The sequence below is a fragment of the Alosa sapidissima genome, chromosome 3 (assembly GCF_018492685.1).
Source record: "Alosa sapidissima isolate fAloSap1 chromosome 3, fAloSap1.pri, whole genome shotgun sequence".
Lineage (NCBI taxonomy): Eukaryota > Metazoa > Chordata > Actinopteri > Clupeiformes > Clupeidae > Alosa > Alosa sapidissima.
Genome location: NC_055959.1, coordinates 28,773,111 through 28,795,725, shown reverse-complemented (window position 1 = coordinate 28,795,725; position 22,615 = coordinate 28,773,111). Strand labels below are relative to the sequence as shown.

The 22,615-nt window shown below is 42.0% G+C and overlaps 1 protein-coding gene across 1 annotated transcript in view; it reads right to left on the bottom strand.

Annotated features, from left to right (window-relative positions):
- Window positions 1-3,331: 3,331 nt before the first annotated feature.
- kcnh4a (potassium voltage-gated channel, subfamily H (eag-related), member 4a) overlaps window positions 3,332-22,615 on the bottom strand; it is a 31,368-nt gene continuing 12,084 nt past the window's right edge. Inside the window, exons 4-17 of the mRNA XM_042086369.1 lie at window positions 22,340-22,471; window positions 21,568-21,704; window positions 16,250-16,511; window positions 14,213-14,370; window positions 12,821-13,028; window positions 12,425-12,619; window positions 11,654-11,853; window positions 9,167-9,416; window positions 8,651-8,850; window positions 8,319-8,357; window positions 7,099-7,481; window positions 6,662-6,747; window positions 6,012-6,088; window positions 3,332-5,904 (exon numbers count right to left, since the gene is read on the bottom strand). Coding sequence (XP_041942303.1) covers window positions 4,966-5,904; window positions 6,012-6,088; window positions 6,662-6,747; window positions 7,099-7,481; window positions 8,319-8,357; window positions 8,651-8,850; window positions 9,167-9,416; window positions 11,654-11,853; window positions 12,425-12,619; window positions 12,821-13,028; window positions 14,213-14,370; window positions 16,250-16,511; window positions 21,568-21,704; window positions 22,340-22,471 — 3,266 coding nt within the window. The 3' untranslated portion in view covers window positions 3,332-4,965. The remainder of the gene's footprint in view (window positions 5,905-6,011; window positions 6,089-6,661; window positions 6,748-7,098; window positions 7,482-8,318; window positions 8,358-8,650; window positions 8,851-9,166; window positions 9,417-11,653; window positions 11,854-12,424; window positions 12,620-12,820; window positions 13,029-14,212; window positions 14,371-16,249; window positions 16,512-21,567; window positions 21,705-22,339; window positions 22,472-22,615) is intronic.

Genomic DNA, 22,615 nt, shown 5'->3' with positions numbered 1-22,615 from the left:
TCACTGCCAAATAAAACAAAGAAAATATTTGTTGCCATAATTCTTGATGTCACAAGAAGACATCGGGTTGAGAACGAATAAGGCCTTGTCAAATAAAATGAAGAAAATATTCATTGCCATTAAGGCTTGTCACAGGGCGTCAGGTGGAGAATGAATAAGGCCTAGCCAAATAAAATGAAAATGAAGAAAATGCTGAACTTGTCGCTTGGGCCATCTGTCCTTTGCTTCAAATAGGCTTAAATGCAATATGCACAGCATATTTGACTAGTTTGCAGGAGGCTAAAATGCAAATAGTCTATGAACCTCCATGCCAGGCACACATTTGATGAGCTGTAGTTAGCAGGAGCGTATACTACTAAAGGCACCTGTCATTGCCAAATCTGATGCTTTTATCACAAAATTTAAGTGCTTAACTGCCCCAATATAAGAAGGGCATCATCAGGCAAAATTGTCTCATTATGAATTAAAAAGTAAAACATCTTTCTCAATGTTAAATGTACATTGAGTAAGCCTTGTGTGTGTACACTGTATACCTCAGCTGTCAGGTGCTTCAGCTTGTGCACCCCCTCAACCCAGCCTGCGCCCCAAATCAACCAGCTATCACAACTTTTACAGTAAATGGGAACTATATTCAAAGTCATAGCTGTCAAATATTTTATGAAAGTCAATAATGAAATAGAGTAGACCTATCTAATTTTCCCATTCACCATCTTCAATGTTTATAGACCCTGTAGGTACCCGATTAATGCTGATCATGCAAATGCAAATCATCATGTAGATTATTTTAAATGACTGTTTATTAAAATTAAAAGTAGTAAAAATCACTAAATAACTAAAAAATCCCCTACATTCCTTAAATTATATCACGTATGGCCTATTCTGATTCATCCATAATGGTACAATGTTGCCTGTGGGCAACATGCAGATTTTTGCTATGTTTAAAATATTACATTATTATACATTATTATTATACATTAATATACATTATTTTATACACATAAAAATGATTGAAAATACATCTTTACTTATCAGTGAAGGTTGTCAATTTTTTTGAAGAATGTAAATTTGAGGGAAATTATGGAAATTCACACTTTTCTAGGGAGAAAATATGATACCCAGCCAAACGTGTGCATCTGCTGAAAGAAGGGTCAAAATAGCGCCTGTGGGGCATGTGACCACTATTTTGCATTTTCATTGGTTAGTATTGAGTTGTCTAGTTCTTAAAGTGGTATTTATTTCTTTAAGGGATATCTCATTTTATTTCAACAAGGCAAAATAGGCTATGTTGCCTACAGGCAACACCGTACCATAGTACTAAAATGCAAATATTGACATAGCCTTCATCTTAGTGATTAATGATTGAACAGCATGGACATCTAATGTGATGTGATTGTTTTCTTCTTTCAGCCTTATTGATTATATGATTATATAATTATAATCATTATGATCATTAAGATCATTAAGATCATGTCTAAAGGAAGCTGGGTGTTTCATATCATGTTCACACCAAAGGGTGGCACCAAAAGCATAGAAAAGAATAACAAGGATAGTGGATTTTATCTAATTAATCCTAATGCATCAATGTAACTCCATGTTACATCTATTTTTGAACTGAGCTTATTTGTTTTCTTATTTTGATTGTAGGCTAATGATTTTGTAAACAAGAGAAAAAAACAGGCTCCTATCACACACACTGAATGGAATTTTATTTCATTATTCACAAATTATACTTGAAGTATAGGCCTGTGAAACCATAAATCATATCACACTTTAGTTTTTAGACTTGTTGTTGGCTGTTGGATTCTTGTGAATCAAAATGACAGCAGTTACTGCTCTGAAACAGACCACACTAGATGTGAATTAGAAGGCACAATCTATGTGAAGTATCAGCATATTGCAACACGTCCTGAGCTTGGCTAAATGCCCACACCCTTATGTTCTATTTCTTTTCATTTCTTCCTTTTGTTTTCAATAAATGATTAGAGGACTCTGTTCCATCACTGCACATTTTTGTCACAGCCTACAACAGAGATATGTGTATTGTTTGTGGACTATACTGATGAATTTCCAAAAGGACAAACAAATATCTATCTAATCTATCAAACATGAGATAAACAACATCAATTATTAATTCTTATTTTCAGCATAAATTCTTATTTTACATTTTAAATTTAAATAGTATTTCTGTATGAAAAGAACTAGAGAAAAAATACAGGAACAGCATATTATTCATTTAAAAGTGAATATAGAAATGAAGAACAGGACATCCAAGAACTGTATTGTCATGTCAATGAAAGTTCTTATTTGGACAACTGAGACAATACAATTGAAAATACTGATTTATTTGATATGAACTTTATGATCATTTGTGTGGTCAGGGGTTTGTAATAAAGGAGTGGAGAGTAAAGTGCGTATATCCTTAATAAACCTACCAAAAACAACTGTATAGCTCTTCATTGATCCCAGAACAATTGATTTTGTTGGGGACAGAGTGAACACAGCAAGGACACTTTAATATTTCACATGCTGTCTCCGGTTGAGATCAAAATGAGACAGTGTCATGTTCTAGATTTACCTGGCAAACTCTGGTCTCATGGTCTCTCCCCATTGTTTGCATACAAGACATCATCTATTGTATTTTCATTCAGTTTTTCATATCCCTAATATTCAGAGAATAACCTGAAACAATATGATAACAACTACTTGTCATTGATGAACATATTAATTTCATTTCATTCTTTTTGTGGTGATGGAGCCTATCACAAGTATCACAAGTTGTAATTACCACATTACAAAATACAGGCGTTAAACACAACATAGTACAATCACTTGGTAAAATACACACATGAAGTAGAAACCCAATAGGCCCTATCGTACACCCGGCGCAAGAGAGTGCAAAGCACAACGCAAGGCTTATTCTTATCTTACACTCAATAAAGTAAGGAATTTTTGGACATGCGCTTCATTTTTATTAAACCTTCCACCCAGGGGTTTAGCAATTAACGGCATAAGGTGTGGTCTGGTGCATGATCCAAAAATCGCTATCTTACACCCTTTAAAAATCATTAGAGCCACTGACCAAGAAAAACCTGGTCGAAAGGTGCATATAAAGCACAGCTGAAGATGCACTGTCACAATATGCTGTATTTTTTTCAGTCATTCGAACATTATTGGGTTAAATGTTGCTTTTTTCAGGCTATGTTTTCGATGGTAACCCCTTGACAGTCAACAGTGAATGTAGTTTAATTAACTGTGTAGAACTGTTTTGTCGTTGACAATGAGACCACGGTGAAGTTAGTTTCACTTAGCCTATGAGTTCAAATAAAAGGTGAGTGCAGATGCATGTAGGCTATACTCTGCTAGTCACAAACAGGTTTTAGTAAAGCAAGGTTTAGTGAAATCCCTGTTCTGATCTTGAGTGCAAGCAGATTTGTTCAAATGCGCTGCTGACTATCAAGATACCGATGTGCTGTTTGAAGTTGCGCTGCTTGCTGTTAAAGGAAATGACAGATGTCATTCTCATTGGTTTAAAGGATGTTACTCCAAAAGCACACCTATGACTGATTAAGAAACATAAGAACAACCCTTTTGCGCCCAGCGTTTGATCACAAAATCACGCCATTAAATTAATGATTGTGGACAGGCCACACCTTTAATGTCTATAAACTTTGTGCCTCTGACCAGCTGTTTCTGATCGCCAAAACAGGGCCCAATGTCACATCTGCATGTCTGTCAAACCAATATCGGCATAATCTTAGATTTGGTACCTTTTGGAAAGTATAGATTTGGTCTTCTGAATAGTCTTTCACATCAGCTTAATATAGCTGATTATCCCTCTTATGTCTCCATAAAGAGATACTGTCACTCAGCAAATTTATAAAGGAAGCTCTGTGGGCAAAATAAATACAGGTCTTGAATTTGCCCTGAATCAAAAATTAGAAACATTTATGCACAAAGATGCATTTCCTTTTAGATACATTACCAATTAAATAGTTTTCAGAATATTAACTCATGCATATGTCAGAAAACAAGAATGCATGCAAATGTACTGCAGTTATATTTCTACAAATATACTTTTGCAAGTATATTTCATTTCAGACAGGAATAGTGTTCCTGTAATACATTCCTTGTGCTATAGGTAGGTGATTTCCCACAGTGGTCCATCAATAACCAAGCCTATTTTTACTTTGCCCAGCGTGACGTGAGATTCAATGACAATGTGCAAAAATGTGTATAATTTTATGACTGTGTGATTATATGACAACATATAGATAACATCCCACCGGACCCCTGATCTTGTGTTTTCAGCTTTCTGTTCTTATTAACTAGACAACTGAAGATACTTTTTTTGTGGTGATTCACATCATACCTAACAAAACACTAAGACATAATTTTATAGGTGCAGTCCAATACTTTATACAATCCAACATACTTTTTGTCAGATTTTGCAAATTGCTCCTCGTGTGTGTTCTGTATGTGCACTCATGTGATGGGGTGTAATTTGATTGGTTGCTGAGCTATCAACATCCTTTCACCTAAACCATGAGCTCTGCCTGTAAAGCCTGCTCCATTGTGCTCAGCACCTGCAGTGGAGAGCCTTGGCCATGGTAGAAAATCTGACCAGACAAACTTGTAGACAGTGAATCACCACTGACACTGTCAGATTCCAGAGAGTGGTTCAGGAACCTGGGAAATCCTATTGTACCCTATTGTGTATACTGTTAGCATGTTGTCAACAAATGTGCTTCAGTTTAGATAATCCATGTTAAATTTGTTCCTCGTAGACGAAACACAAAACAATTAGTGAACAGTATCTTGTTAATACCATTAGTTAATGGTACCACTAGGCTAATTAATAGTTATATAGTAATAATCCTATATAATACCACCAATATTCTTTGTGGCTGTCCAGAGATCTCAAATAGTTTTCAACATATTTTCAGATAATTATTATTTTCATTATAGTTACATTCCAGATGCTCCATTGTTCTCTGATGTAGGTGGTTCTGCTGTGGAGGAGGGCGGGGGGTCATGTGTGTGGACTGGACTAGAGCCCACAAGGTTGTTTTGTCTGGACCCAGCTGGGTGTCCATGGCCCAGCAGCAGCTCAAGACTAGAACCAGGACTACAAATCCCAGTGTGCATCAGAGGGCTGACGACAGTATGGAGCTGAGACTGCCCCATCGGTGTAAGGGAGGTGTGGATCGGCGTAGGGATTCCGGAGTGTGGTCTAAAGAGTTCGGAGGTCACCGGCAAACTAAGGGATGGGTGGGACCGGCTGAGGTTGCCATGGGAGTAAATGGGATGTGAAGGGCTTGGGGTTGCCACTGAGCCACCAAAACCGATTGGCTGCATCAGTCCAGAGCTGCAGAGGCTGAGACCCAGTCGGGTAGGTGCCGGCTGGGCATGTTGCTGGCTCATACAGGGAGAATTCTGTGTTGTCCTGGAGGTCTGGAAGGGACTCTGCTGGGTGTCCGCTCCAAGCCCCGCAGCCTTGTCCCTGTCCGAGTAGCAAGAGGAGTGTGGGCAGGGGGCCTGCGGACTGTTGGGTGGGTGCTGGCTAGTCGTCTCTCCTTCCTGGCCCACCACAGACGCCCTGACCTGGGCAGTGTTTCCACCACAGCCCCACACATTCCTGTGGGCCAGGCTGTCCCTGGTCAAGGAGTCGGGGTGAACACATGCGGAACCAGTGGGCATGTTCACTGGCATCCGGGGCTGCCAGTCGGGAGCTGTGGCAGCCAGGGTGCTGCTCACCGAGGGAGTGGGCACCACTTGGAGTCCGAAGGAAGGAAAGGAGGACAGGGACGAGTGGAAGTGCGGCAGGGTGACATGGGTCTGGAGGAAGTGCATCATCTCATGGAGCTCCTTAGTCAAATTTGACACCTCCTGATTCATATGACTTATCTGGAACAGGAGGAATAAAGCCATCAAGTTATGAACAAGTGTGCATGCTGACATCTGTGTGTTCATATAGGTGTATCTACTTGATACAAGCCCTCATGAATAGCTACCTCTTTGTTGAGTTGGTTGACACTCTGTCTGACATCCTCAGTTTCCAGGAGCAGGTTGGCACTCACCTGGTAAGGGTCTGGGGATGGGAGTCAGAGCAGAAGATTTGACATAGTCAGTTCATCAGCAAAAAGATTGATAATAAACTCAGTCAGCATTACAAGTTCTATTACACATACATGATATATGTATATATGCACTATTTATTATGACTGAATATTTAGGTTTTGTCAACCATTTCTATTCACCAGCTTTTCGTTGATGATTCCCGGGACACCGACACCAGGGCACATGGTTTTGATATTTGGCAGACACTTTTGTCCAAAGCGACTTACAGTATATGAACACTACATTAGTTGAAACAAATTTATGAATTGCAAATTTAAGAACCACCTGGCTTGACACCCCCATTTACAAGGCGAGAGATAGAAAGACGAAGCACAAGCAGGGCTATCACCCACTCACAAATTGACACAGAGACACACACACACACACACACACACACACACATTACCTACGCATTGCATGAGGAATGGAGTAGGATGGAGAGAAATTGAAAAGCTTGATTTATTATCTGTGGATAGAACATGCAGGACTGAATGACGGTCATATGATGTAGATATTATGCATGTAGTTGTATTGCTAATCTCACCTTTGACTCCTGTGTTGGTAGAGCCTACAGACTGCTCCATATTGAAGTGAAAAGCTCTCTCATTATCCTCAATGCCATCAACAACTCTGTTTGGAGCGTAAAGTCAGCGGTGAACACAATGGGTTCCAATTATTATCCAGGCTGGTTATGAGACTGCACACACATTCTTACAGCACATTATACAACTCACTATGCCAAAGGCTTTGCCACACAAAATGCAACGATTCAAGGGTATTCAATCAATGCCATTAAGTTCATTCCTATAGGTCTTTAGGTCAAATATAGCGGTTGCTATACTCTCATCAGCAAAGGAGGCTAAATATGCCCTATTATATAAACATTGAAAATACTAAAAATATCTATGTAAGCATCTATTAACAGGAAGTCTGGATGTCTTTATGACAACATGCTTGGTTTGTTCTGTGTTTGTATCGCACCTGGGGCTCAGGTCCAGTGGGCTCACACAGGTCAGGGATGGGATGAGCAGTTTAGCTGGCCTATGGCATGAGCTGCTGTTGGTGGTGTGGGTGGGCCCATGGTTGGGGGACAGCTCCTCTTTGGCTGGCTGTGGGGAAGGGCTTCGGCCTCGGAAGCCCTGAGTGGGCGAGCGGCAGAGGCGGAGCATGTTGATGTGGCGTAGCTCCTCCCCCAACATGGTGGTCAGGGAGGACTGTCGGCAGGGGCTTCCCAAACTGGAGTGCAAGGGCGGTCGGCCAGGGGAGGATGAGAAACTAGTGTCCTTGATGAGGTCATCCTCTTCCTCAGACTTAATGATAAAGGGCAGCTTTGAGTCCCTGGACAGTGACGACTCTGCACGATCCTTTAAAAACATAGGGGGTGAGAGAAGAGAACGAGAAGAGATGTTTGCTTGTGGAGTGAAGAGAGAAGGATAAGCTGAGACTCACTGATGTGTCCTACAGCATTTATTTCCAACAGATTCAAATGGCAGTGGAACAAAAAAAAATGTAGGCAGAAAGACAGACAGACAAATAAAGACAGACAGACTGACTTGTATGTGCCTTCTTATTTTTACTTTTTATATTGTTTACTTGAATGTTATGTTTGTCTGTGGACCTAATTGGTAAAATATGTCTTGTCTCCACCGTGGGATAGTAGGAAACGCAATTTCGATCTCGGTCTTGACATGTGAAGAAATTGACAATAAAGCAGACTTTGACTTTGACGGACATACACACACACACACACACACAGATAATTAAGTTCCGAGTTTCCCATGACAGCGAGAGGACAGCAAGTATGATACACCAGCAGACTGACTGTACTGTAGATGAATGTGGGTTTCCTGTGGGGCAGGTGGCACAGCTGGTTGTGAGCTGTTGTTAGGCTAATTGTCTGTGTGTGACTGAGGGGTCAGTCTGAATACTAATTTCCATTTTTCTCTCTCCAGATTGGCTCTGTGCTCACTCTGGGTGCAGATACGGACTGTTCCCAGCCCACCTTCCCAGAATCACAGTCAGCATGTTACATAAGCTGTTCTGTCTCAGTGCTTTTCATGTTGGGATGAAAGACGAGGACAGCACACACAGCGTGCAAACACATTAATTTTGTGACGTGTGTGTGTGTGTGTGTGTGTGTGTGTGTGTGTGTGTGTGTGTGTGTGTGTGTTTGTGACTGGGTTTATTGAGGCAGTTAGTACCTGTGAAAGTCGAGGAGAGCGAGAGAACCTCGTCATACCCTACAAATAAAAACCAGAAAACAGAAGAGGATTTACTAAGAGGTGTGCAACTGTGCATATGTGTGTCTCTCTGTGTGTGTGTGTGTGTGTGTGTGTGTGTGTGTGAAGGGGACAGAAATTGATGTGACACATGAGCTCTTCATTTTTTTGTCAAGGAGTTCTTCAAACTCTGCACCCAATTTCTTTCCCCAGTCATGACTCACACAAAAAAAAACACTCAGTCCATCAGCGGCCACATTACACACTACAGGCCAGAGAGACTGGTGACTGCCCACACAGCCAGCGAGGTGTACCTCTCTCAGGTTGTACGTCAGGTTGTCGTGAATGTCTGAGCTGAAGCGGTGGCCGTACTCCGGGTACAGCTCCAGCACCTCCTGCAGAGCTCGAATGCTGATGTACTGCAGGTCGCAGTAGGTGAGCGCCTTCACGTCTGCGTTCGTTTTGATCACCTGGTCCTGCCCAGGGATGTCTGCGCCGATCAGGTCTCCCTTACCTGGACATGAAACACACATAAAGAGAGTGTCTCATCACAAATCACATGAAACACACATAAAGAGAGTGTCTCATCACAAATCACATGAAACACAGAGAGAGAGAGAGTGTCTCATCACAAATCACAGTTACAAAAAAGATTAGCACACTCAACATAACCATGTTAGCACAATAATACTGTAATACAGTAACATATCTACCTTACTAGCAAAGGCCCCAAACAACTATCAACTATAATTTTGCCAAACCTTTGTTTCTGGCACCTATGAAGAAGTCCAAGCCCAAGTTATTTGCCATGTACACAACCCGCCACTGACCTAATATGGCAAGCACCATTCCATCCTTCAGCACCTCGAGCGACCCTGAGCAGACGAAGTGCTGAGCATGGAGCGCGTCACCATGGCGAATGAGGTACTCTCCGGGGGCGCAGAAGGATGTCTTGATGTGGAGCGAGAGGGAGCGCAAGCACCCCCTGCTGGCTGAGGAGAAGAGCGGCAGCTGCAGGATGTCCTTGTTCAGGTGCATGGCGATGTCGGCGCGCAGCTCATCCGGGAAGTCATGCAGCAGCTGCACAGAACCAAACAAGCTCTATTGATCAAAGCAGATCTGTGAGAACCAGTCGACCAATCATGCACCAACTTGGTAGCCTGGAAAATCCAGACCCTGGTAATCTAGAAACATTAAGGGTCTGGCCACGAACAATGTAATGACCCAATTCGAGGGGCGGCACCAAGCATGCATTTGAAAATCTCACTGCACGCAATTGGATAACACTAGACCAATGTTTACTCTGAATGATTCCGGACTTCGACGCAATTGGATAACACTACGACCAATGTTTACTGACCTCCAATGTTGCAGCGCTGTTGTTATCAGTTTAGCTTGCCTCTGGCCCGCCTATATCAGATACACCGATTTGATTGGTTCCCTGGGATGCAAGGGGTAAAAGTAACGTGCATCATTGCTCATTGCCAGAGTGTCTCGCCGAGACAATTCCATTGGGCTCTCGCGAGAACTCTGGATTTCCAGGATACCAACTTGGAACAACAATGGGAAATTCACTACTCAAGATTGAGCATGGTGAACCAATCAAGAGCCTATTCATGGTACACTAAATCAAGCTTTCAGGAGGACACCAAGGATAAAGCTCATCAAGTCAAAGGACAAAAGATGTACAAAAATTAGGTCATTACTTTTCTGGAGTAATGGCATTTTAATTAGTCCCAAAAAGTCATCCTGACTCATAACTTCACAGGAATGTGCTGCTCTCTTTTTAAACGTTTTTCAGCACACCGCACTGATCTAATGGAAAACTTTCCCAAATCACATGGTGCTGCATGTTTACACAAAAAATGGCTGAGTGCCAACAACTTATTAGGGGGCGTTAAATTCAGAGAGTTCCTGTGAACTGTCTTGTTGAGAGTGTGTTGAGCGTGTGCTCACATTTGTGTATGTGTCTGTGTGTCCATGTGTGTATGATCGTGACTGTGTGTTTTTATCAGTGCATAAATCTAGCTGGTGTTAAATGGGGGTGTGGGTGAATGAGTCCACCCTCTGCAGCTTTGCTGTCTCTGAACCACTTATTAGCTGCAGCTCTTTTTACTGGGCCAAATGGCCATCATCATCATCATCATCATCATCATCATCATCACAAACAAAGGCTTTTTTCACTCTGTATGGAGATGCTAGCAATTTTCTGGAAAAGGTGTACATGACACAGACTTCAAATTTTATTTTTGGGTTATCAGACGCCTACATAATTTCTACATCTGCAGCAGTGCGGCCAGTGACCACCCACACACATAATAGTTTTATATGCCGGAGAATAAGTTTGCCTGTTTTTTTGTTTGTTTGTAAGCCATTTCAGCCAGTTTAAGAGACAATACAGGAATCATACATATGGTATTCTTCATGTGCCCTGCTGTGCAATATATATGGATCCACAAAACCATGCAAGTCCTGCATTGGGTCCTCAAACTTGGATTCTTAAATGAATAGTCCTTGATTATCCTTGATTATGATTGGTAGAATCATGTTCGATGCCATCAAAAAAAACCCTTGTGCAACCCTTCACAATGACTGCATTTCATTCCATATTAATGCGCCATGAATTGATACAAAAGTTGGAGTTGCTGAGTCTCATCGTTGCTTGGCAACCTTTCTGATAGAAGAAATATATTTCTAAGTGGAAGAATCTATGAATAAATCATTACATTTGTTGTTGTGCTGTTATTTTATGAAATCTTGCCAGGTATATAGCAACCATTTTAGAAAGGCAATAGGCTCCATCATGCTGTGCCCTTTAGCTGTTCTAAAATCTCTGGAACCTGCAGCCTTGCGGGCTAAAAGCTTCATTGTGCTCTCAAACTTAAAAGTGCAAATCTAGAGATCAGATTATTATGGGATATGCTGAGAATGTTCCCAAGTGTAATGGTATTGCTTATTAAGGGTGTACTGTATAACCAATACTGATTTAGTCAAGTGCAATTCTAGAGATCAGATTATTATGGGATATGCTGAGAATGTTCCCAAATGTAATAGTAGTGCTTATTAAGGGTGTATAACCAATACTGACTTAGTCAAGAAACTTCTTTATGAAGAAACCAACCGCTACTTGCAGCAGCAAGGTAAAAGTGAGACACATTGATTGTTCCATTTCCACCATGCAGCCCCTTCCCACCCTTCCTTCAAGCCACCATGTTGGTCAGCTTTGAGTCATTACCCCCAAATAAGGCAATCCTGGCTGTTTCCAGGGGAGTAGGGCAGAAGATCCGGTGGAATCATTAGGGAGGTTCTTTTTATACCTCGTTGGCATTGATTCCGTTGTTGACGGACCAGGTGGCCTGGAAGTACTCGAGCATGCGCTGCTTGAGCTGTTGAGGCAGCCGGTGCACCCGGATGAAGTCCTTCAAGTCCTTCATGCGCGTGTGGTACTGCGAGCGTCGCGAGTACATGCGCTGGATGATGGCCGTCACGTTCCCAAACACCACCGCGTGCATCAGAGCTGCCAGAAAGAGATGGAGAGAGGGGGGGGGGAGGGGGGGGGGGGGAATTATTATGGTTCATAATCATCTCTTTCTGTATCTCACCTCATGGTGTCAATTGGGAAGTCCATACAAGTCTCGACATGATTGATTTTATGGTGACAAGGATTTTTGTTTCCCAGTAGTTCCTATAGTCCCTGTTATTTCTTAAGAGCTATATGAGTGTCCGTGTGTGTGTGTCTGGTGTGTGTGTGTGTGTGTGTGTGCGTGTGAGTGTGTGTGTGTGTGTGTGAGTGTGTGTGTGTGTGTGCGTGTGAGTGTGTGTGTGTGTGTGTGAGTGTGTGTGTGTGTGTGTGTGAGTGTGTGTGTGTGAGTGTGTGTGTGTGTGCGTGTGAGTGTGTGTGTGTGCGTGTGAGTGTGTGTGTGTGTGTGTGTGTGTGCGCGTGTGTGTGTGCGTGTGAGTGTGTGTGTGTGCGTGTGAGTGTGTGTGTGTGTGTGTGTGCGCGTGTGTGTGTGTGTGTGTGTGTGTGTGTGTGTGTGTGAGTGTGTGTGTGAGTGTGTGCGTGTATGTGTGACTCTTGTCAGGCTCACCCCCAATCAGCATGGTGCAAATGGAGAAGACCTTCTCGGCGTCTGTGTTGGCACACACGTTGCCAAAGCCCACGCTGGTCAGACTGCTCAGAGTAAAGTAGAGTGAGGCAATGTAGGCGCTCTGCATTGATGGACCCCCCGTGGTGCCATTAGTGTATGGGGACTCCAAACGCTTCCCCAACTCCTGCAGCCAGCCTAGCAGACAACAGGGCACGGACACAGACAGAACATGAATAGATCATACACATCTATCTGTTTATCTATTTACTGTACATGTCTACTTTTCTTTATGAATGACACATACAGTACGTATGCATACAGGGCTGTTATACACAGACCGGGAACAGACCCACGCACATGTGCATGCACACACACAGTGGCACATTAGAAACATACCTATATCCCAGGTTAGTGGGTCATTGCTCTCTAGCTGCTTGTAGCCGATGACGTACCACACGCAGGCCAGCCAGTGGGCCAGCAGGGCAAAGACACACATGAGCAGGGTCAGCACCACAGAGCTGTACTGGGAGTAGCGGTCAAGCTTCTGGAGCAGCCGCAGCAGACGCAGCAAACGCACCGTCTTCAGGAGGTGCACCAAAGACGTCTGCAACACACACACACACACACACACACACACACACACACACACACACACACACACACACACACACACACACAACAATCCCCCACAAAAAAGGTCTCTAGACATGTTCCATAGGCACTGACATAAAGTATTCTACAAAGCAAGACAAATACATTTTATGCACTCACAAACATAGAAATCTACTCCAAAATTGGTAGAACAATTATATTAAAACGTTTATCAAGAGCTAAACCTCAGGCATATACATGTGAATAGACTGAATTACATATACAGAGAGAGAGAGGGGGGGGGGGGGTCAGAAGAGTTCCTATAGTGCCTGGAGTTTATCTGTCCATTTTTATGCTACAGTGGCTCTTTACAATGAAAATAAGTGATGTTTTCAGAAACAGAAGTGGACTTCAGTGCCTGTAGCCGGATAAGTGAATTCATTCACCACCATTGCCTCAGGAAAGAACACTTTCACTACAGCGAAAAAGGGAAACTGTGTGTGTGCGTGTGAGTGTGTGTGTGTGTGTGTGCGCGCGTGTGTGTGTGTGTGTGTGTGTGTGTGTGTGTGTGTACACATGCTGTGTGTAATTAAAAGAGAACGAGTGCAAAAGGGAGATTGAATGAAAAAGCCACAACAGATCTCTGCTCTTTCCTCTAAAAACAATTCCCCAGGACTCCATCGGCATGATAACAATGCTAGATAATGATGTTCTAAGTATATAAGTATAAGTATATATACTCTTTTGATCCCGTGAGGGACATTTGGTCTCTGCATTTATCCCAATCCGTGAATTAGTGAAACGCACTCAGTACACAGTGAACAGAAGCACACACTAATCCCGGCGCAGTGAGCTGCCTGCAACAACAGCGGCCCTCGGGGAGCTGTGAGGGGTTAGGTGCCTTGCTCAAGGGCACTTCAGCCGCTTCCTACTGGTCGGGGTTCGAACCGTCAACCCTCCAGTTACCAGTCTGAAGCGCTAACCAGTAGGCCACGGCTGCCCTGGTTAGCACTGCACTGTGCAGTTCTGGAAGAAAAAAAACCTAACCACTTTCTTTCTAATTTCCATTCTTCAATCTATCTGTCTGTCTTTCTTTTTTCTCCTTTTCTTTTTCCCACTCTTTCTCTCTCACATACACGCACTTCCCACAAAAGCACACGAACATGAAAGCAGTGACACTCTGAAGATCAAACTTACAACAGTGATGTTCAGAGCATAGAGCAGGTCAAACGGTAGGGCAGCGATGACGTCCAGGATGAACCAGGTGGCTAAATAATGCAGGCAGATGGAGCGGGCGTCGTAGACCACCTGACCGGACTGACTCACATAGGTGGTGCGAAAGTTCAGCACAATGTCTGTGGAGGCAGAGAAGCAACCTAATCAGTCTCTCACTCATTAGGACAGTGGGCCTAATGGGTCGTTAGATCGACTAAGTCAGTTCCACAGCTCGTTCTTATCTGACATATTGAACAGCTAAACTGACCTCTTCAGTTGTTTTTGTGTGGCTTATCTCAATATGAAGGGGTTATTGACCCACTTCAATCAAGAAGTAATTATTGATCCACCCCCACCATCAATTACCCTTAACATTAGAGAATGCAAGAAAGGTATGAGAAAGAGTGAAGACAAGATTCATTTCTGGAATGCATTACTCATGTATCATGACTTCACTATTAGAGATAAAAGTGCTTTTTATAAAATGGATTGTGTGAACGTAACATGTATCTGAACTATATTGTTTAATCTATGTCATGTAAAAGCCATCTATTACATGTTGATTCAGAGAGTGTTTCCTAACTTCCTAAGTAGTTATGAAAGCTCACTGTCCTCTACCTCTTTGACACCATGGCACAAGACAAAATTGTGGGATGAACCATCCAGTACAGCACAGTGTTGCCTATGTTTAATCATTTGTACAATGCATTTTTATTCTTATGGTTATTCTTGGAGTTCTTGGGAGGAAGTGGAGGGTCTGTTCAGTGGTTTTGCTCCACTGGCAGACAGATGGGTTGCTAAGATTAAATAGTGTTGGTGCCATTGACACCTCCGGAGCTGAGGAAAGTGGCACTTCTCTCATGTAGGTCACACATTTAATCTGAGACCAAGTGAAGAAGGAAATTGGGAAACTGGAGAGAATGAGATCCTTATTAAAAAAAAAAAATCCTTAATGTCGACATGTGGCGCACTGCCATATTAAAGCTGCATATATGCGATTACACACAATTTTGTCAAATTTAGTTTAAAGGGACACCAGGCAACGTTTTCGTATTAATTAATCATCTTCGTAAGTCGGTATATGGTTAAATGACTCATTACGGGGCGAATGAAGGCTCTCTCGCCCGCCCCTACTACCTGTAGGAAGAATATCCCACTTGCAAGTTCGGTGTATCCTACCCGCCGACCGAAGCAGGATCAGTTTACAGCACAGAGGCAGGCTAACAAAACGCTAGAGATTGTTGCAAGCGTGTGTATAATGGCAGAGCCGGCGAAGAAGCAGCGAAAACCCTTGACGTTAGATGCAAAGAAAAGGAAAAGAGCTTCAGACCGAGCGAGGGGGAGTTTCGTAGAGAAAAAGCATCAGGCTTGCCTGGTGTCCCTTTAAAAAGCTGTCTGTCCTGCATGTGTGGTCAACCACTGTTCATCCACAGTCCTGGTTCTGTACATCTGAATACTACAAAGTAGCTTGGACCAAGCTACTGGTCCAGCCTATCAACACCTTGCTTAGCACCTCTATATTGTCCATATAATTATACTATAACTGCTATATTACTGTGCTTACATTTTTCTCTTATATTGTCCATATCTAATACTGGTCGCTAGACTTTAACCCTGCACTGTTGCACTGTTGGACTTATACATCCTTAGTACATTCATGTGGATCCTTTTAGTATCTGTAGTATCTTTTACTGTTCTTTTTAGTCATGTGGATTTGTTATTTTATCATCCTGTTTATGTTGTTGTGTGTGGTGTCTTAAGCTACTAGGACCTTGAATTTCTCCTTGGGGATCAATAAAGTATCTATCTATCTATCTATCTATCTCAATTGTCTGTTGTGCTTAAATATCAACAACCGTGGGCACGGATGCAGTGGGCAGTGATACAGAAAAGTAATGTGTTTTTTCTACCTTCCCCTTTTCTGCCTACCTTTCTTTTCTCATTCTTTCTTTCTTTCTTTCTTTCTTTCTTGTTCTTTACTCCCTCGCACTCTCCACACACACACCTTCACATAATCACCTAGTATAAAGAGCAACTCCACAGCAATGTCACTGACTATGGTGCTCCGGGAAGTGGAATCACAGTCGTCGTTGCCATGGTCACTGTCTTCAGGCGTTGAGAAGCACACATTGTACGGTACAGTCACGGCCACATAGAAGGTGGCGAAGAGGATCAGCCAGTCCCACAATGCCTTGCTCAGGCTGTAGTGTAGCAGGATAAAACGTGATTTCTTCACTGAAGCCACCTTGTACTCTGGAAGGGATGGTCCGCGGAACACATTCTTGAAAGGATTCATGGAAAAGATTGTAAATGAGAGGGAAAAAGGCTAGACAATAATATTACATTGTGGTTGTGGTTAAGCTATGTGACAGTTACAGTCTTTTGTGTGCAATGCACATATTTAGCTTGGCCTGTTCATGCAGTATACCACAAGAACTCACATATTCATATTCATATTCTTGTATTCACTCACTCACCTTCATACTCCCTCACTGACATACTCCCTCTCACTCACTCACTCACTCACCTTCATACTCCCTCACTGACATACTCCCTCTCACTCACTCACTCACTCACCTTCATACTCCCTCTCTGACATACTCCCTCTCACTCACTCACTCACTCACTCAACTTCATACTCCCTCTCACTCACTCACTCACTCACCTTCATACTCTGACACAACCTACTCACTCACTCACTCCCTCCCTCACACATTAGCACTAATTAGTGCACTCACTAATTCCTTACTCTATCTTTACGGATCAGTACAAGGCGTATTCTGACGCCCGTACTCCACCACATACCAGTGAGCTTCCACTCAACAGGAGGAGCTGGGAGGAGAAGGCTGCCTGGGGGAACAATTAGCATGGCCACACCAAGATGAAGTGAAGACGTGTAACCTGGTAACTGACACATCTAACAACACCTTCGCAAGACAAAGTGCAAATAAGCTGTCTTAAAACAGCCTCTGCAGCATATGTAACCATTGGCAACCAGTTACTCACTGTGCTAACAGCCATCACTAAGTCTAGAGGGAAGAAAGCTAGGGAAGAGAATCTGAGCAGCAGACATCTTACTGCAGGTGTCGTCTGCTGATGGTGTCATCTCTCTGAAGCTCATTAAATTTTAAAGGTTGGGCCAATTTCAAAAGGCACCATAGATGACCCCTGTTAAAAGACATTTTTTTAACACATGACCTTTCAAAAACAACACTGACTAGCAGCCTTTTCCTGCATCCTCATGTGACTTCACTAAGAGTATTTCCTGGCAATTGGAACAATGCCCGAGAATACAGAACAGTGACATTTCAAAGGTGTTGTGAAGAAGCAATGAGGTAATTGGCCAGAGGGAATGTCTGTGGTGGTTCAGATGCAAGCAAACGAACCACTCATTCCATCTCTGCATACTACTTCTACGATGCCCTTGATGCACTGCAACACCCACCAACATAATAAACCACCAACGTAATAAAAATCTGCACAAAATCAGCACATTTTAAACGTAATATTACTGCCAAGTTGACGTAATAATTTCCCACCAACGTTTGCAGGAAGTTATTACGTTGGTGGGAAGATTAACGAAAATATTACATTAACTTCCCACCAATGTAATAAATCACTGATTTAGTGATATTATATCTGTTTTATCAGTTGTAAGGGTAAAGTTGTCAAAAATTGTCACCATCTAAACCATCTCATGACCATAAAACGTTGTAAAAATGAAAAAGCTAAAATTAGGATCATTATAACACCCTCTGAATGCATGCCAAGTTTCGTGGAATTCCGTTTATGGGGAGCCATATCAGCTACATACGTGCGCGCACACACACACACACACACACACACACACACACACACACACACACACACACACACACACACACACATACACACACAGACATAAAGACACACACACACACACACAGTAACCTACACATGCATGCATGCACATATTTAGATAGATAGATAGATAGATAGATAGATAGATAGATACTTTATTGATCCCCACATCAAAGAAAAACGTCTAATTGTCTAAAGTCATCTAAGGGCCCGTCCACACGACACTGATATTTTTGAAACCGGTAGTTTTTTTTTTATCGGTTAGGCCTTGCGTCCACACGACCCCGGCATTTTAGGAGTCCGTAACCAATCTTTTTTGAAACCGGGTTCCAAAGTGTTTTTTTTTTTACCTTCCTGCAAACGGGAAGGTAAAAAAAAAAACACTTTGGAACGTTGGTGGGAAATTGGGTTATTACGTTGGCAGTAGGCAACAGTTATTATGTTGGTGGGAAATTATTACGTTGGCAGGGTTATTACGTTTAAAACGTGCTGATTTTTTGCAGATTTTTATTACGTTGGTGGTTTATTACGTTGGTGGGAAGTTATTACGTTGGTGGGTGTTACAATGCACAATGCAATTAGCATTCTGGACTTATTTAGGATTGCCTGTGTAAGTATTGCCTGTTGAAGGACAATTCTTATTTGTTATTCTCTGCATCTTCCGTTTAACTCTTTTAAATATTCAAAGATGAATAAAGAAACACAATGGTACAAATGTCAGACTTCTGCGTTCTTAAAATCTGCAAAATGATCAACAAACCTTTGGCTCCTTCAATACCTCCACCAGATAGAAATACAGCATGAATTGTACATTTGGCTAAATCAATCTGACCAAAACTTAATCCTGCATTTACACCTGTCAGAGTCCAGAAATCAAACATCTAATGGAGGCCTCCGGCCACTTAACTTGGACAAAGCACATGTTTTCTGCAGACGCTGCTGCCAAGCTGAACCAATTCACAGTTCATTAAATTTCCAGCTCTTGCCTGCAGTTACAGAACCCCATCATTATTTTTCACAAAGATCTGGCAAAATTGTCACTCATTTCTACAAGCCAGTTTTCAGTCAATTTCAATTTTTTTCAATTCAATTTATTGATATTTATAGTGTGATATCACCATGACCATGGTCTCAAGACACTTTAACAACATGCACAGTTAGGAGTAGGAGTATACCCCTAATAACATAAAAATAATAAAAACACACATTGATTTGTACAGTAAATAAAACAAAGCATTTTAAAACAAATAAAAAGCCTAGATAAAACAATAAATAGACATAAATATAGTAAATAAATAAAAGCAATAATCACATCAGGTCAATGGACAAGGGGATCAGGTAGCTGATGACTGACCATAGTGTTGAGAGAAAAGATATGTTTTCAGTCTAGATTTAAAAATGTCCACAGAACCAGCCTCTCTGACGTATAGTGGAAGGCTATTCCAGAGAGTGGGTGCACGGAAAGCAAAGGATCTATGCCCTGCTAATTTCTTCTTTATGTGTGGAACAGTCAAAAGGCCAGCACTCATGGAGTGCAATGTGCGTGCTAGTACATATGGCTTAAGAAGCTAAGCAGGGGCAAGATTGTTTATGGCCTTGTAAGTAAGAAGAAGGATTTTTAAATCAGCTCTAGTTTGTATAGGTAGCCAGTAAAGAGCAGCTAAAACAGGTGTAATGTGACTACATTTCTTAACTCTCATTAAGACTCTGGCTGCTGTATTTTGGACAAGCTGAAGGCTCCGTGTCGTGCTTGCTGGAAGGCCAGAGAAAAGGGTATAATCTAACCTTGATGACACAAAAGCATGAACTAGTGTTTCAGCATCACGGAGTGATAGCATGGGTCTAATCTTTGCAATATTGCCTAGATGGTAGTATTGCAGTTCTAGTGACAGCTTTAACATGGGGCTGAAAAGTTAGGTTAGAGTCAAATATAACACCAAGGTTTTTAACAGTTGAGCTCTCTAAGATTGCACATCAATTTCCACTGACAGTTCGTCGGGGAGCTTATAACTCTTCGTTGGTCTCACTATGAGTAGCTCAGTTTTGTCAGAGTTTAGCAGTAAGAAGTTCTTAGACATCCATTTCTTAATTTAAGACAGGCAAGTTTGTAGCTTAAGGATATTAGAGTGGTCATTGTGGTGTATAGGGACATATAATTGTGTGTCGTCAGCGTAACAATGAAAGTTCACCTTGAACTGTCTAATTAGAGCGCCTAATGGCAGCATATATAGGGAGAAGAGGATGGGGCCCAGAGCTGACCCCTGTGGAACGCCGAAATTTACATCACACTGTTTGGATTTGGTGTTATTAAAAATTAAACTCTGGGTTCTGTCTGATAAATAAGAATAAAACCAGGAGAGGACTGACCCTTTAAGTCCAATGAGGTTCTCAAGGCGGCTAAGGAGTATGCTGTGGTCAATAGTGTCGAAGGTTGCACTCAGGTCAAGAAGAAGCAGAAGAGATAATTGGCCAGCGTCACTTGCAAGTAATAAGTCACTCGTAACTCTGGTCAAAGTTGATTCTGTCGAGTGACCGGACCGGAATCCAGACTGACATTTCTCATATACATGTAAGAGATTTTGAGATAAATGGGCTGTAAGTTGCTCCACAACAGCCCTCTCCAGCACCTTAGACATAAAGGACAGGTTGGAGACTGGTCTGTAGTTCTGCAGGACTTCAGGATCCATATTTGGCTTTTTAAGTAGTGGTTTGATAACAGCTGACTTGAATGCCACAGGTACAATGCCAAGTGTGAGTGACTTATTAATAAGGAGGAGGCAGGAGTTACTTAAAATAGGGAGCAGTTCTTTAAACAAAGTAGATGGTTGGATCCAACTGGCAGGTTGTAGACTTTGATATTTTGACTAGTTTCATAAAAGCCTCAAAGGAGATAGATTCAAACTGCCAGAGAGTGCAACTGGGGGTGAGAGATAAACTTTGGTCCCCTGTATTCAGAACATCTGGAACTGTGACAATTTTGTCTCTAATCAAGTGGATTTTTGACGTGAAAAAGGTCATTAAGTCGTCGGCGGTGAATTCTGTACTAGATACAGGACCATGTGGTCGTGTGAGTTAGCTGACAGTATTAAACAGGAACTGTGGGTTGTCTCTATTGGAATGTATAAGGTTTGAGAAATATGCTGTTCTTGCAGCGGAAAGGGAGTCTTTGTAGCTTTTAAAACTATCAGTCCAGGCGGAAAGATACCAAGCCAAAGCAGTATTTATGCTGTCTGTCAGATTGTCCTAATTTGTGTAATGACTGCATAGAGTGATTATAAGTACTGCATTTCAAGGACAAGGGGATTGGTGTTTTTGAGATTTGTAGAGTTGATGGGTTTTGAGAGTTGAGGCCCCTTAATGATAGTTGAAGCCCTTTTACATGTGCCTGTGACAACTCACATATCAAATTTGTTTTGGGAGGACCAAAACACAGCCATTTTTGGCCATTAGATTTTGAACATTTATGTGGCAGTTTGTAATGACAGTTGATGACTTACATTTGCTAGCTTTCCTTTGTTCTTGCTGGTGAAGTGGCTGGTGAGCTGACACAGGACGGTCCTCCCACGTTCACGTGCCCGGCTGAGGGGCGAGCTGCCAGCCTTCATGCTCTGACACTCGTCCTCAGATATACTTGCTGAAAAGTAAAAAAGAAACATCCTATGAGATTCCTTATTCTAAGACATACTATATTGCCAAAAGTATTGGGTCACCTGCCTTGACTCGCATATGAACTTAAGTGACATCCTATTCTTAATCCATAGGGTTTAATATGATTCTGAGAAATAGCACCCTTTGCAGCTATAGCAGCTTCAACTCTTCTGGGAAGGAAAAGTGTGGACCGACGTCATATTAAACCCTATGGATTAAGAATGGGATGTCACTTAAGTTCATATGCGAGTCAAGGCAGGTGACCCAATACTTTTGGCAATATAGTGTATCTTTGTTCAGTAGAAAGATCTGAAATCTAACATAGAAACACATTTATTAATTTGACAAGATTTATGACATACGAGTGTGCCTTTTAAAGTGCAACAAAAAAATACAACCTTCTAAATGTTGTTATTGTAGTAAAAAGTAGTAAAAGAAACAGAGACTATTTCCAACATGAAGTTACTCATTGCTTTCTGTTGATATAATTTCCATAGAGCCCAGGATTAGAATCATAAAGGATTTCAGATATAGTATGGATAGATAGATCTAGAAATCTAGGAAATGTCAGCATGTGTGTGAGGTACAGTCGTGCCAGGGTTGTGGTGTGCATCTCCTTACCATCTCTATGGCTACTGTGATGAGTATTCCCATATGATTCACTGATGTCCTTGAAGGAAAACAGGAAGAGAACCACTTCTCCTTTCTCATTCTTTATTGGCACTATGTCCAAGAGACACCAGAATGGGCTTCCTGACGGAACATGCGGAAAAAGACTTTTAGGATGTGCTCAAAATGTCTAACACACTTAGCCGCTCACCACTAACAACCTCTAAATAACAAGTCTCTCATTCAAAGTGGCACTCACACAAAGAAAGTAAGACCATCACCCACATA